The sequence below is a fragment of the Onychomys torridus genome, chromosome 1 (assembly GCF_903995425.1).
Source record: "Onychomys torridus chromosome 1, mOncTor1.1, whole genome shotgun sequence".
NCBI classification, from domain to species: Eukaryota; Metazoa; Chordata; class Mammalia; order Rodentia; family Cricetidae; genus Onychomys; species Onychomys torridus.
This window is the reverse complement of record NC_050443.1, coordinates 26,811,095-26,824,703: the sequence shown is the minus strand read 5'-3', so window position 1 is coordinate 26,824,703 and position 13,609 is coordinate 26,811,095. Positions and strand designations below refer to the sequence as shown.

Genomic DNA, 13,609 nt, shown 5'->3' with positions numbered 1-13,609 from the left:
GCCAGCGCCGAGACTCCCGAGCCGAGATGGGAGTGGTCCTGAATCCTCCCCGCATGTCCAAGTCCCTAGATGGGAGAGCGACCATGAATTACCCATGCTCTCTACATCTACTATTCCCCGGGCTCCAGAGAAAAGGGTGAATCCCAGTTTGGGTTTCACTGTGGTCGCTGAAACCCCCGTCCAGGCGGCTGCGCCACTGTGGCGCTCACAAAGTAGGCGAGCGGCTAACTAGTTAGGCTCCAAACTCAAGCGCGGACAGGCGGGGGCGTGGCCTATGCAAATAAGGGCGGAGGCTTCAGGGCTAGGGCTCGGGCCTCGGGTGGGGCTGGAGGCTGGTCTCGCGTGCTATGGGCGGGGCCTGAGAAGAGCGGGGCGAGGCTCCAGCGAGTTAAGAATCGGTCTCCCGTAGGCCTAGAAGGCTGGGAGGGGGCTGGGCTTAGGTGAGATGGGGCGTGGCCCCAAAGATTAGGGGTGTGGCTCACTCTCAGGGATGTAGGGTGGAGCGGAGTTCCAGACTCGGGATCCGCCTTTGGCTCCGCCTTTCTAGGAGGGGCGGGGCTCCAGATATCTGGCGCTCTGGGGCTTGGGCGGGGCTGCAGCGCGCCGCGCGTCCGGCGAGGCGGGGCGGGGAGGGGTGGGGCGGGGGGGGGGGCGGGTCCTGGCGCCTTCTGGGTCCCTTGGTGGCCACTGCACCTCAGTTCACCCTCGGCTCCCGCGCCGCCAGCATGACCGACGCACTGTTACCCGCGGCCCCCCAGCCACTGGAGAAAGAGAGCGATGACTACTTTCGGAAGGTGGGTGGCGAGCCCTCAGACCCTCTCCGTCCGCTCAAACTGTGGAGGGCGCTGATGGGGTTTGCGGCAGGGGTCGGCCTGGCCCGGAGTAGGAGGAGACGGGAGGGGATGCGCGGGGTCGCGCGGGGCTGGTGCGGGCCTCGCGGAGGGGAAGGGAGGGCGAAAGGGGACTGCGTGGGGCTGAGCGCCCGGAGCAGATGGCAGGCAGCTGGGCTCGGGCGCACAGGTGCAAGGGCGAGCCGCGCGCAGGTAGGAGCCTGGAGAAGTGATCCGGACGGCCTTGCCAGCCTTCCCGCGCCTGTGGGGAAAGGACCAGCCCCTGGCCACGCTGGCGAGCTCGGTCCCTCCTCGTTGCGACCGGAGCCTAGCTTCCACCCGAGTGCTTAGCGCGGACGTAGAGTTTTGCTCTGTTGCCTTCCGAATGCTTTCAGCGTTTTCCCTCTTCGACTTCTTAGTAGGTAAGGGAGGGTGGCTGCTTCAAGGGGTCTTCGAGCGCGCCTTCCTCGTTTGTCCTCGCGTCGCCCAAGAGGGCCAGAGAATGGCAGTCTCACCCCTTCTTCAAAGAGGATTTATCTGTATTTGGTTGTCCGAGAGACCGAGCTAGCGAGAGACTCGGCTCTGCGCGTTTGGCTCGTCCTGGAGCTCCTCGGCAACTTACCCGACTGTTCTTTGCCCTGGAGCTCAGTTCCTCAAAAGCGACCCCAGCAGGCATCCACGGCGGCGCTGGCATGCCCAACAGCTGCAGGAACTGGCTTACCTTACAAGACGTCTTGCCTTGGAGGTTCGAATCATAGTGACAGACTCCACACCTTCCTTTCAGGTCCCTAGTGAGTCTAAAAATAGCCTTTGGAGTTTGGCCAAGGATCACCTGATGGGTTGAGAGGTTGTCGTGGATATTTTTCTAACTGATACGATCGAAGGCACAGCGAGTTATGAATAGGGAAGTGAAACTGCTTCCCACAGAACAATCAATTCTTAATTGTTCAACGCCATTCGTAAATGGGCTTGGCAGCTTCCTTCTCCCGCGGGACACTGGCGACTTAAGAGTTTTTGAACAGGAGGGGAATATGGAGACAGGTGGGGACAGTGGGCAGTTTTTAAAGTTGCTTTTGGCATTTGAAAAAAAGTTTTAAAGTATATTTAAGTTGAAAGATGTCATCATGGAATTACAGGATTATAACTTCTAATTATGTGTGGCATTTGGGCCAGAGGATCACAGGCCAGAATTGTAGGAGGTTGCTTGGCCTGGGAATCCCAAGACGTCCACCCTAAGGCCCTAGGGCTTGACTACCACCCCCACAAAATTGCTTTACAGCCTCCAGAAAGTTGCTGCCTCTTTCTGGGACTTCAGTTCTTCCTAGATTGCTTGTCATTTGAACAGATGGTTTGGCGAACCTGTGGCAGCTTGGGGGGTGGGTGGGGAGATGACAGGGGAGGTTGGTGGATGGTGCATACCCTGGAGGGTGCCAAGCCTTTCAGAACAGATTCTCCCTGTGATACCCTTCCAGGGCTGTGAGTTTTAGGGCAGGACATGGAGGAGGGGGAGAGAAAGGATCGGAGACTGGGTGGTTTTTTTAAAGATTTAAGAGCTGTGTCTTGAGTGTATGCATGTATGCACCACAAGACTTTGGAGGCCAAAAGAAGGCACTGAATACACTAAGACTGGAATTATAGGTTGTCGTGAACATCCACTTGATGTGAGTGCTAGGAACAAAACTCAGATTCTCTGTAAGATTCAAGCACACCTAACCACTGAACCATCTGTAGCTCTCTGGGTGTTCAAGTTTCTCTGATACATGTGACCCACAGGTTGAGAAGCTGTTGCTTTAGACCCTGTGATCCCGTTGTCTTTATCTTCCCTACTCTGATACAGACTGCTTGATGGCTTTAGTCAGCGGGAAACCCTGTGTCCAGTTGGGGATGTAGCTAGGTGGTAGAGCACTTGCATGATCCTGGGTTCCATTCCCGGCACTGTGAACATAAACAGATGAATAAAGCACTGTCAATATACTCTTGCTCACCTATCCTTCCCACTAGCTTGTACCCCTAACTCGGACCATGCAGACTGAAAGCTGGGCCAGCAGGAATGCCAGCTGAGGAGGTTGAGGTGGTGAGTGAGACCTGGCAATCTGCCAGCTGCGGACTGGAAATGCCACTTTGGGAGTCAGTCACTCAAGTGACTGACATTTTGGATACTGAGTAAAGAAGACTGGGACAGAAATACCTTCCTTGAGGGAAGGGATAGGGAGAGAGAAGACAAGAAAATTGAAAGGGTGGGCAGTGTGGAGGGAGCTGAGAGAAGTTAAGTCTTTAGCAGACAGCCAAGGCTGACTAGCCTGAAGAGTGATGGAGAGGCCTAGATGACCCCTTCAAGGGAATAGAAGAAAATACCTCCTTGGAGGGTGGGAACAAACACCAGTGTGGTTAGCTTGCTGGAGAAGATGCTGGAGGAGGCAACACAAAGAAGGCAGGAGGCAAGTGCACACAGGTGTGTGTGTGTGTGTGTGTGTGTTTATTCCAGACAGGATCTCTCTACACAGCCCTGGCTGTCCTGGATCTCACTCTGTAGACCAGGCTGCCTCGAATTCAGAGATCCGCCTGCCTCTGCCTCCCGAGTGCTGGGATTAAAGGTGCCACTACTGCCCGGCTCTCAAAGAATATTTTTAAAAAGATGTTTATGGGGCTGGTGACAGAACACAGACTTTTTACTATACTTTACTTTACACAAATACTTTACTACTGAGCTAAAATCCCCCCCTTCCCATTTCCAAATGCGTTTAGAACTGGCAAGTCTATAGACTGCTTTCTCTTTTCCCTGTTTTTTTTTTTTTTTTTTTTTTGTTGTTGTTGTTTGTTTGTTTTGTTTTGGGTTTTTTTGTTTTTTTTTTTGTTTTTTTTTTTTTTTGAGAGACAGTTTGAATTCTCTTTCCTGCAGTCTTTACCTCTCAAGTTCTTGGTTCCAGGTACAGACTTCCACACCCTGTTAGAGTCTTCTTAAATTTTTGGGTTTTTTTTTATTTCTAGCCCCCAGGCTTGTGCCTCCTACAGCACTTCAAAAGCTGCAAATGAAGTGATGAAAGAATGTAAGAACACAGAGCAAATTGGTTGCCCCCAGGCTTTTCAGGCCCCTCCTTCTGGAGGGTGGACTGAGTTTTGCTTTCTAAGATGGACCTTGATTTCTTGCTCACCACACAAAACCAAACTAAAATGCTGGGGCTGTGGTGGCATACACCTAAGACTGCAGTGGTCTGGAAGCAAACAGGCTGGTCTCCATAGACAGTGAGTTCCAGGCCAGCTCGGGCTAACAGTCAGACCTTGTCTGCAAATACAAACTGACCGAAAGGTAAAAGTGAAGAAGTCAGGTGTGTGGATGCTTTGAGACTAGGAAAAGGGTAAACTGAGGAAACACTTCTGGCTGATGGAAGGGAAGTGAGGTTTGGAAATATTGGGAGGGTGGGCCAACCAAGAAGGGAATAGGCACCCCAAAACTGGAAATATAGTCAGGACCTTATATAATAACCCTCAGGTCAGACTCCCCCACCCAGGTTCTTGTAGAATTGGATCCTTATCTGCCCAAGACAAACTTAATTTCCTATCAGTCTTGGTCATACCTTATTCTTGACGTTCAAATGCTATTCTGCTCTATTCACTATGGAAGGCTGTGCCTGTGGCTTGGCCACAGACTGGGCCAGACTGTTGGACCCTGATCCCTCCACTCCTCTGCCCCCTGGGGAATAAACCTAGAGTCTTAGAGAGCTGGGCTAGTGCTCTGCCTCTCTGTGACAGCCCCAGCTTTGGGGCCCTGCTGTTTCAGTCAGGCCTCATTTCCTGGGGTGCTGAACCGCCTAGGAGCTGAGGCTTTGTCTGCAAAGTTCAGGCCATGCTTGAAAAGGAGTGAGCCTTTTTACTGTTGTTCCATGTGAGCAGTGGGGTGGCTCACCGGCCCAGTCAGCTGTGTTTTGTGTGACTTGCACACAAAAGGGAACCTAATTGCCTATGCAAGTTGGTTGTGGATCCAAAGTCTGAAAAATAGCACGGAGGGAGCTGCTCGGTAAATCGGGGTAGGGTGGGGGGTTCTTTGGGATTGTGTGGGACTTGGTTGTACACAGCTTGAGGACACAGGTTATCCCCAGGCCAGGACATCTCAGGCCAAACTCTGTCCTCTAGGTCTGGTGGATAACTTGGATAACTTTTCCAAAAAGAAAAGACTGAGAACTTTAGGCTGTCACAGTGTCTCTCTCATTCTCTGGCTTCTCGCTGGGCTTTTTTCTTTTACCTTCTCACTAGGTATTTTATGATGCTTAATTAAAATGTGATTCTATAAGATTACTATAAATTCCTTGCCTGGTTTGTTTCTGTTTATATATTTAAAGTTCTTCTTTCTTAAAAGAAGGATCAGTTCAATTTGCTGCTCCCGCCCTTCCCCTAGATTTTTATTCTCACTTAAAAAAAGAAGTGTGTTTAGACCTGCTGTTAATTGCAGAGCCATGTGAATTTCTGTGTGCAGATAGCAAGCCCCCCTTCTCTGGGGCCTCCTTCTCCCCAGGGGCTGTAATCCTAAAATCCCCCAGAAAACCTGTTTCAGCTTGGAGGAAAAAAAAAGAAAGAAAAATACAGAAAACCTTCCCCCAGCACTTTAGGGAGGCTGAAACTGGGAGGTGTCAGCCCTGTGCAGGGAGGTTGACGGACAGTAAGGCTTTGTCACTTGCTATCTCTCCGCCTCCTCTTCCCCAGGGAACAGTGTCCCGAAGTGAATTTTAGCTCTATTGTTTTTACTCAAGAGCTGTTGGAGCAGTTGATTACTTGTTCTCTAAACCTGCTGCCTGGACAGGGCCTCAAGGCCCGCTGTGTCCTGGTTTATGACCCCTGTTTACTCTCTGGGCTTCCTGGAGGCTCCAGTGGGAAGGAAGGAGGAGAAATCCTTCTTATTCTTCTTTTTGAAAAAAGTTTGAGAGAAGATCTCATTATGTATCCCTGGCTATCCTGGAATTCACTGTGCAGACCAGGCTGGCCTCAAACTCTGTCTCTGTCTCCTGAGTGCTGGGATTTTAGAAGTGCGCCACCATGCTGGGCTCCTTCCTTTTAAAGCCCAGACTCTTCTCTTCTTCCTCTGCACCAGGGGATCTAATTTTATGAGAGGTCTGTGTGTCACATATGGCCTATGGGGAAGTCTTGTTGCATTTGTTTGATGATGTAGTATTGGGGATTGAACCCAGGGCTTCTGGTATTGCAGACAACCATTCTACTGCACTGTCCTCCTCTCTTTCCTTCTTATTTTGAGGCAGGGTCTCCCTAAGTTTCCCAGACTGGCTTTCCACTCTGTATCTCAGGCAGTCTTTGAACTTTGGATCCTTCTGCCTCAGCTTGACTTTCTGGATCAAAGGGAGCAGCGGTTCCAGTCTTAGGAGCTAATGATATTGTCCCCTGGCCTTGGAGCCGTTGTCTTTTCCCAGATGGGGAGGAGGGAGGAAAGAGAGGGGGTGTCTCTATTTGCTGACCTTATTACACACTAGCTCAGCGCTAGAGTAATTACTTAGCAAGGGCAAAGCCCTGGGTCTTGTCCCCAGCACTGAAAGACAAATGAAACACACATAAAAGATACAAACCCCGTAACAGCCAAGGGTTCCCTCACTCTTTTTTTAAAATTAATTTATTTTTACTTTATGTGCATTGGTGTTTTACCTGCATATATATGTCTGGAGGAGGTGTTGAATCTCCAGAATTGGAGTTACAAAACAACTATGAGCTGCCATGTGGGTGCTGGGAATTGAACCCCAATCCTCTGGAAGGGAAGTCAGTGCTCCTAACCACTGAGCCATCTCCCCAGGCCCATGGTCCCAAACTATTTATATGGGTCTAAAGCCCAGGCAGAATGCAGGCTGACCATGACCTTTATAAGGGTCCTAGCTTGCAGAGGTGCACACCACAGTCCAGAGGGCCTGCTGGCTTTCTTCTTGCTGTGGGACTGTGGCCAAGAAGAGTCCCCTGGCAGAAGCAGAGTGTTCAGGTGACTCAGAGGAGAGTCAATGTGATGAGCCATAACACTGTAAATGTCCCTTGTTTCCTGGGGCTGTTTGGACAGTTGCCAAGACACCACCTGATGCTGCCGGGCATCAGCTTTCTCTGGACCAACACTTCCTCCTGTGGCTCAGGTGCGACTTCTCCGGACACAAAGGCTGCATTGGAAGTGGCCACAAAGAACAGAGGCAGTGCAGGTGCATCTCAGCCATAGGTGCAGAGGACAGCGTGGGCAGCAGGGCTGTCTGCGGAGCGCCAGGGACAGAGAGAAGGTGGTGAACTGTGTGAGTTCTGGCTTTCAGGGAGAGCTGAGGGTTCATTCGGCCCCGAAGGCTTTGGAAAACTCCCAGATTTCCATTTGCTTTTAAGAGAATAGAGAGACCCAAACAACTTCAGAGGTGGTTTATTTTTCTTTGGCACTGTTTGCATTTCACAGTACCACAGTGCCGTAAAGACAGCAATCACAGTAATGTACAGGTTCAAGGTCAAACCCAAATACTAGCCCTACCCTCAACCTACAGCTATCTAGATAAGGACTGTTCCTATGGTGTAATAATCTTATTGGTTAGAATAAGTGGGCCATAGGTACTTCTGGAAATGCAGTCCATTTGTGGACATTTTAGTGATTGTATGATTGACATATAGTAGATGTTGATGTGTGGGCTGTGGAGCTCACATGAAGGAGCCTGTAGTTTAATAAAGACTGATTCTTCTGCTATGTACTTCCATTCTTTTGGAAATGACTACCCTGAGAATGGATTGGGATGTTAGAAGGAAGGCAACTGGGCCTCTACCTAGTAGATATCCTAGGAGGGTAAGAGGGCTATTTGTTTTGTGTTTTAAATATTTTTAAGCTTTATTTTCATTTATTAATATGGATGTTTTGCCTGCATGTATGTCTGTGCATCATGTGCATGTAGTGGCTGCAGAGGCTGGAAGGGGGTGTTGGATGTCCTGGGACTGGAATTGTAGACTGTGTGAGCCTCTGTGTGGGTGCTGGGAATCAAACCCTGGTCCTCTGGAAGAGCAACCAGTGCTCTTAACCATTGAGCCATCTCTCCAGCCCTACAAGAGGCTATTTATTTTAATTTTGTATTATCAAGGTCTTGCTGTGTAGCCCAGGCTGGCCTCAAACACAAGATATTCTGTCCTTAACCTCCCAAATGGAGAGATCACAGGCCTGCACCGTTTGTTCATTTGTTTATTTTAGGCATGGAAATCTCAGCTTGCTCCCTCCAACCTCCAGCGTGGCAGGGAGAAGCGGAATGAGCTGTGTGTGTATTGAAGGGTATGGCTTGCTATTTCCATACTTTCTGGCTGACAGCTCTGGCAAAATCAGCAACAAACAACCAGATTTTAGTAGTTGAGTGAGGGATTGTAGAAGCAAGGAGCCAGAAAGGCAGAGAAAAATATCCTTGCTGGGGAAGGAAACACAGCTGCCTTGTGTGGCCCAGTCCCGGAGTCTCTGGTCTAGTGCTGTCCCAGGCCAACCCTGTCTGTCACCTGAACTTCCATATGTAGCAGCAAAAAGGAACAAACACTGGTGAATGGGCAAATCTTAAGACATGTTGTTTAGCAAAATAAAGAGAGATATTGGTTCTATTTATGTAGTCTGAGAACACACAGAAATGTAAGGTGGGATAAAAATCGAAGTGTTAGGCCTGTCCGATGACTCAGCTGCCAAAAACTGCCAAGTCGGATGAGCTGCGATTCTTCTCCAGTCCACAAGACAGGAGAAAATGACTCCCAAAAGTTGTTGTCTGACCTCCACACAAGTGCTGTGATACATGTGCACCCTTTATATATATACACACACATTCACATGGTCTCGCTCAGACACACACACACACATTTTATATATATATATATATAATGACTTTTTTTTTTTGGTTTTTCAAGACAGGGTTTCCCTCTGTAGCTTTGGTGCCTGTCCTGGACTAGCTCTGTAGACCAGGCTGGCCTTGAACTCACAGAGATCCACCTGCCTCTGCCTCCCGAGTGCTGAGATTACAGGCGTGCACCACCACCACCACCAGCTGACATTTAAATTTTTGAAAAGAAAGCCAAGTGTTGATTGCCTGGGATGATGGAAATTTTTAGATTTTGCGTGGAGTGGTGATAATATAGTCATATATGTTGTCCAAATGCATTGAATTCTGCACTTAAGATTTGTGTATTTTATAATGTGGGAATTAAACTTTGGTTTAAAAATAGCAGAAGGTAACAAACTAGTTCTTGTAACTGAGAAATCCAGAGCAATGGCTTCAGGTCAGCTTGATCAAGGGCCCAAATGCTGTCACTAAAGTTTTCTTATGGTTGCTGGATGGTGATGGCACACGCCTTTAATCCCAGAGGCATGCAGATCTCTGTGAGTTCAAGGCCAGCCTGATCTACAGTTTCAAAACAGCCAGGGCTACACAGAGAAACCTTGTTTTGAAAAACAAAACAAAACAAAAAGAATTTTCTTCTGCTCTGTTCTCTCTGGCAGACTCCATTTCTAGGGAAACATTCTCCTATTGCAGCTTAATTCCCCCTACCTCTGAAGTGCAGGGATTATAGATGTGCACCACCACACCCATCGAGGGCCTCTTGTTGATAAGCTCTGATTGACATTTCCCCACTCCTGTACTTTTCCCTGATTCGATCTAAGTTCCAGGGACTTGATTTTCCAAGTGTCCAGGCATGCATCAGATGGTGTTCTTCCTCTTGGGAAGTGGGTGGGGAAACAGGGTTGTATCTCCCTCACCATCCTAGGCTTTGAGGTGAGGAGTGTTCCCCCAAACTGTGTGAGGTGAAGCCTGGCAGCCCTCAGCCAGGAAGCACATGGCTGGCAGGTGAGCTGCCTGAGTGCCCCTCCACAGCTCTGCTGCTGCAGCCACAGCTCTGCAGCTGGAGTTTAGGGGCAGGAAGGACCAGCTGAAGTCCATTCCAGCCTGTGCTGCTGCCAGGGGCTCCAGCTGTTCACTCTCCTCTTTGCCTCCAGGTGTAGGGTCCAGGATGCTGTGCCAGCATCCATGTAGGGGTCTGACACCTGGGAAGTGGCCCTAAACTAGCAACGACATTCTCTCAGAACTTGCTTTTCTTGGGTGTTAGCTGTCTGACTACTGTTGGTTAAGTGGCTGGCCACCACCCGTGACGGCCATGCTGATGGAGGAGAGTGCTGGAGGGGAGTCACAGAAGAATACAAGCCATAGTTACCTATCTAGAGCTTTATTAGAGGGGGGGGGCAGGCAGACAGACAGACAGACAGACAGACAGACAGACAGACACTGACTGCCAAACTTGGATCTTTTGCGAGAGCAGCAAGTCCTCTTAATCACTGAGCAATATCTCCAGTAATCCCTTCATGTTTTAAAAGCAACTGAGCTGGGTGTGGTGTCCAACACCTTTAATCCCAGCACTTGTGAGGCAGAGGCTGGTCGATCTCTGAGTTTGAAGCCAGCCTGGTCTACAAGGTGAGTTCCAGGACAGCTAAGGCTATTAAATATTACACAGAGAAACCCTGTCTGGAAAAATAAAACAAACAAAAAAAGAGTAACTGAAATGTCCAAATCTAATTTTTTGAGGGAACTAAATGGGCCTGCATAGGACACTCACTTCCTTGAAAGTCTGTGGTTTATTTTTTGTTTTATCTTTTAAAGAAAGTCCTATTATGTAGCTCAGGCTGGCTTTGAACACATCCTCTTTCCTCAGCTTCTAAGTGCTGGGATTGCACCACCTACCCATTGTATGTAGGACTTTGTCAATAGTGACTCTTTTTTTTTTTTTTTTTTTTTTTTTGGCGTTTCGAGACAAGAGTTTCTCTGTGTAGTCCTGACTGTTCTGGATCTCATCTCACTCTGTAGACCATGCTGGCTTTGAACTCACAGAAATCTACCTGCCTCTGCCTCCCTGAGTGCTGGGATTAAAGGCGTGCACCACCACCCACCCAGCTTCAATAGTGACTCTTAAAGCCTGACAGGTTAACTCAATTGGGCCTGAGTTCTGGGCCATGGTGGTGTGACATGGGAAAGGCACTGAGCTGGCTGGAAGCTGTTCAGGGTTAGAGACAGACAAGGCCAGAGGGCTGGAGATGGATCTCAGTGGTAGAACACTTGCTTACCTAGTATCCACGAGGCCCCAGGTTTCATCTATAGCATGGACACAAAACCCCAAGAAACTCGCTAACATGGCCAAATTCTAGGGCTGGGTGAGGTCAGTGGTAGACTACTTGTGTGGTATGCATGAGGCCCTGGATTCAAGTCCCATGACCACCACCACACACGCACACACTTGCAGGCACACACAAGGTAAGACCAGAGATGAGAAATGTGTAGTGGGTTCTCTCAGGAAAGGACTCACCAACACTCAGCAGGAGCTGCTGGGTGGCTTAACCCCTTATGGTACCAGGGCTTCTTTCTGGGGGTCTTGCCTAAATGTGCTTCTCTGGTAACTTAGCAAGCAGCTGGATGGGTGTTTTTTTTTTTTTTTTTTTTGTCAGTTCCAGCAGTGCCCAGCATTCCTACCTGTCAGTAAGAAGTAATGTAGTGTTGAGTCCAGTGACTCAGTGTGGTCTAATCCCCTGCATTCCTATGCCTTATCTAGAAACTGGACCCCAAGTCTGTGGGCTGCGTAGGGCAGGGAGGTAGGTAAGGTATAGGAAGAGGAAAAAGTTCTCATTCTTAAGCTGGGATGGATGCTTATCTGAGCTTCAAGAAGGACTTCCTATTTAAAGTGTCCGTAAAATGGCACTGGTGAGTGGTGGCATTCTGAGGAAAGTTGGACCAGCCCTCCATGGTGATTTTCAGCCCTTTACCGAATCAACAATCAACGGTAAAAACTTTCTAATGGCTAGAGAAATGGCTTACCAGCTAGAAGTACCTGCTGCTCTAGCAGCAGACCCAGGTCCCAGCATCCACAAGGCAGTCCAGCCCATGACTGCAAGGAACCCAGTTTTAGGGGATCTGACACCCTCTTCTGTCCTTCACAGGCATGGCACACTTGTCCACATACACAAATGCAGGCCAACGCTCGCATACATAAAATTTAAAAAAATCTGAAAACAATTTAATAGTTTCTGGGGAAAAAGAAAGAAATCTCTGCACTCCTAGAAAGGATCTCATGTAGTCTAGGCTGGTCTGGAAGTTCTGATCATCCTCCCTTTACCTTCAGAGTGCTGGGATTGCAGGCGTGCACACACAGGACTTCATGCATGCTAGAAGAGTGCTGCACCAAGACCTATCCCAGCTCCCCCTTTTAAGATTTAAAAAGTGTGTGTGTGTGTGTGTGTGTGTGTGTGTGTGCGTGTGCGCGCGCGCAAGCCGAGATGCCCGAAGAGGCCAGAGGTGTCGGATCCCTTGGAGCAGATGTGAGCCATCTAGTATGGGTGCGGGTCCTCCTCTACAAGAGCAGTACAAGGTCTCAACTGTTGAACCATCTCTCTAGCCTTGGTCTCCCCATCTAGTAAAGGCTGGCTTCAAACTCACTATGTAGTTCAGACTGGCCTCGAACACTCAATCTTCCTGCTTCAGACTTTGAGTGCTGGCAGGTTTCCTCATTTCAGGTTTAAAAATCAGCACTTAATCCAAATAAAAAGATGCTTGCCTTCCGATCGGTTCCGATATCTGTACAGTTTAGAAGGCAGCCATGCTCCCCACTCTGCCACCAGTGCGAATGTAATGTAAGCAATTTGAATATGGAGGGAAGTGTTATGGGACTGAAAACTAGGTGGGGTGGAAGGGTGGAATTTTGTGCTGGAGGGATAATGGTTTCTTTCTGGGAAGAGAGTATAAGAAATTCCTGAGGCCGGGCGGTGGTGGCGCACGCCTTTAATCCCAGCACTCAGGAGGCAGAGCCAGGTGGATCTTTGTGAGTTCGAGGCCAGCCTGGGCTACCAAGTGAGTCCCAGGAAAGGCGCAAAGCTACACAGAGAAACCCTGTCTTGAAAAACCAAAACAACAACAACAACAAAAAAAACAAAAAAAAAACCAAAAAAACAAATTCCTGAGGAAAGAAGGTAACTCACTTCTCTAGTCCAAAGGCCAGATTGTGGGGCCCCTGAGCAGATTGGGCTATAGATAACTTGCCTCTCCCTCCTAGGGGTCCAGGCCATGAGTGTTCGGGGTGGGGGTAAGGGAGGAGGTGGTTGAGGTTGTTAGGTGTGAGGTTCCTGAATTGGCAGGGGCAGAGCCCCATCTGAGAACACTGCCTACCAGGACACTCCCAGGGAGTAGCCACTGGTCCTACAGATAAGCCTCAAGGAATGTGGTCCTTGCTCAGACTCCCTGTCTGAGGTAGGGAGGGCACCATTAGGTTTAAAGATCTGAAACTTGACACATGGCAATCCGAAGACCCTAGGAGGGGTGGAGGATGTACCCCGGGGGCAGAGCACTTGTATAGTGGGTTCAGTTGCCTGCACTGCAGGACGAAAAAGGAAAGAAAGAAATACCTCAGGAAATCATAGGCAGAGAACCCCGAGTAGGCACCAATAGAGAAGTCCAAATGTTCTCCTAAGAAAGCTTGAGTCCTGGAGTCTGAGTTTCTAGTTTTGCAAAGATGAAAAATAATATTTTGGGGGCAGATGAGAAGGTTCAACACAAACAAGGTAGTTATTGTCATGGTTGGCAACCTGAGATTGATTCCCAGGAGCCACACAAGGGGCAGAAAGAGAACTGACTCCCTCAAGTTATCTCTGATCTTTACACATATGCCATGACAAGTGTGACCTCCCATTAATCATACTAATCACACTTTTGCAATTAGATATGACAGTGTACACCTATAATCTCAATCTCAGAAAGCTGAGGCAGGAGAATCAC

At 49.0% G+C, this 13,609-nt stretch overlaps 1 protein-coding gene across 3 annotated transcripts in view; it reads left to right on the top strand.

Annotated features, from left to right (window-relative positions):
• The first annotated feature begins 665 nt into the window (after positions 1–665).
• The window catches only part of Rhpn2 (rhophilin Rho GTPase binding protein 2), a 58,100-nt gene continuing 45,156 nt past the window's right edge, over positions 666–13,609 (top strand). For 2 of the 3 annotated variants that reach the window (XM_036207019.1, XM_036207011.1), the window contains exon 1: positions 666–794. In XM_036207019.1, the coding sequence (XP_036062912.1) occupies positions 726–794 (69 nt within the window). In that variant the 5' untranslated portion in view covers positions 666–725. Of the gene's footprint in view, positions 795–4,798; positions 4,846–13,609 lie in introns of those variants that run through there. The other variant, XM_036207027.1, reaches the window with a different exon arrangement.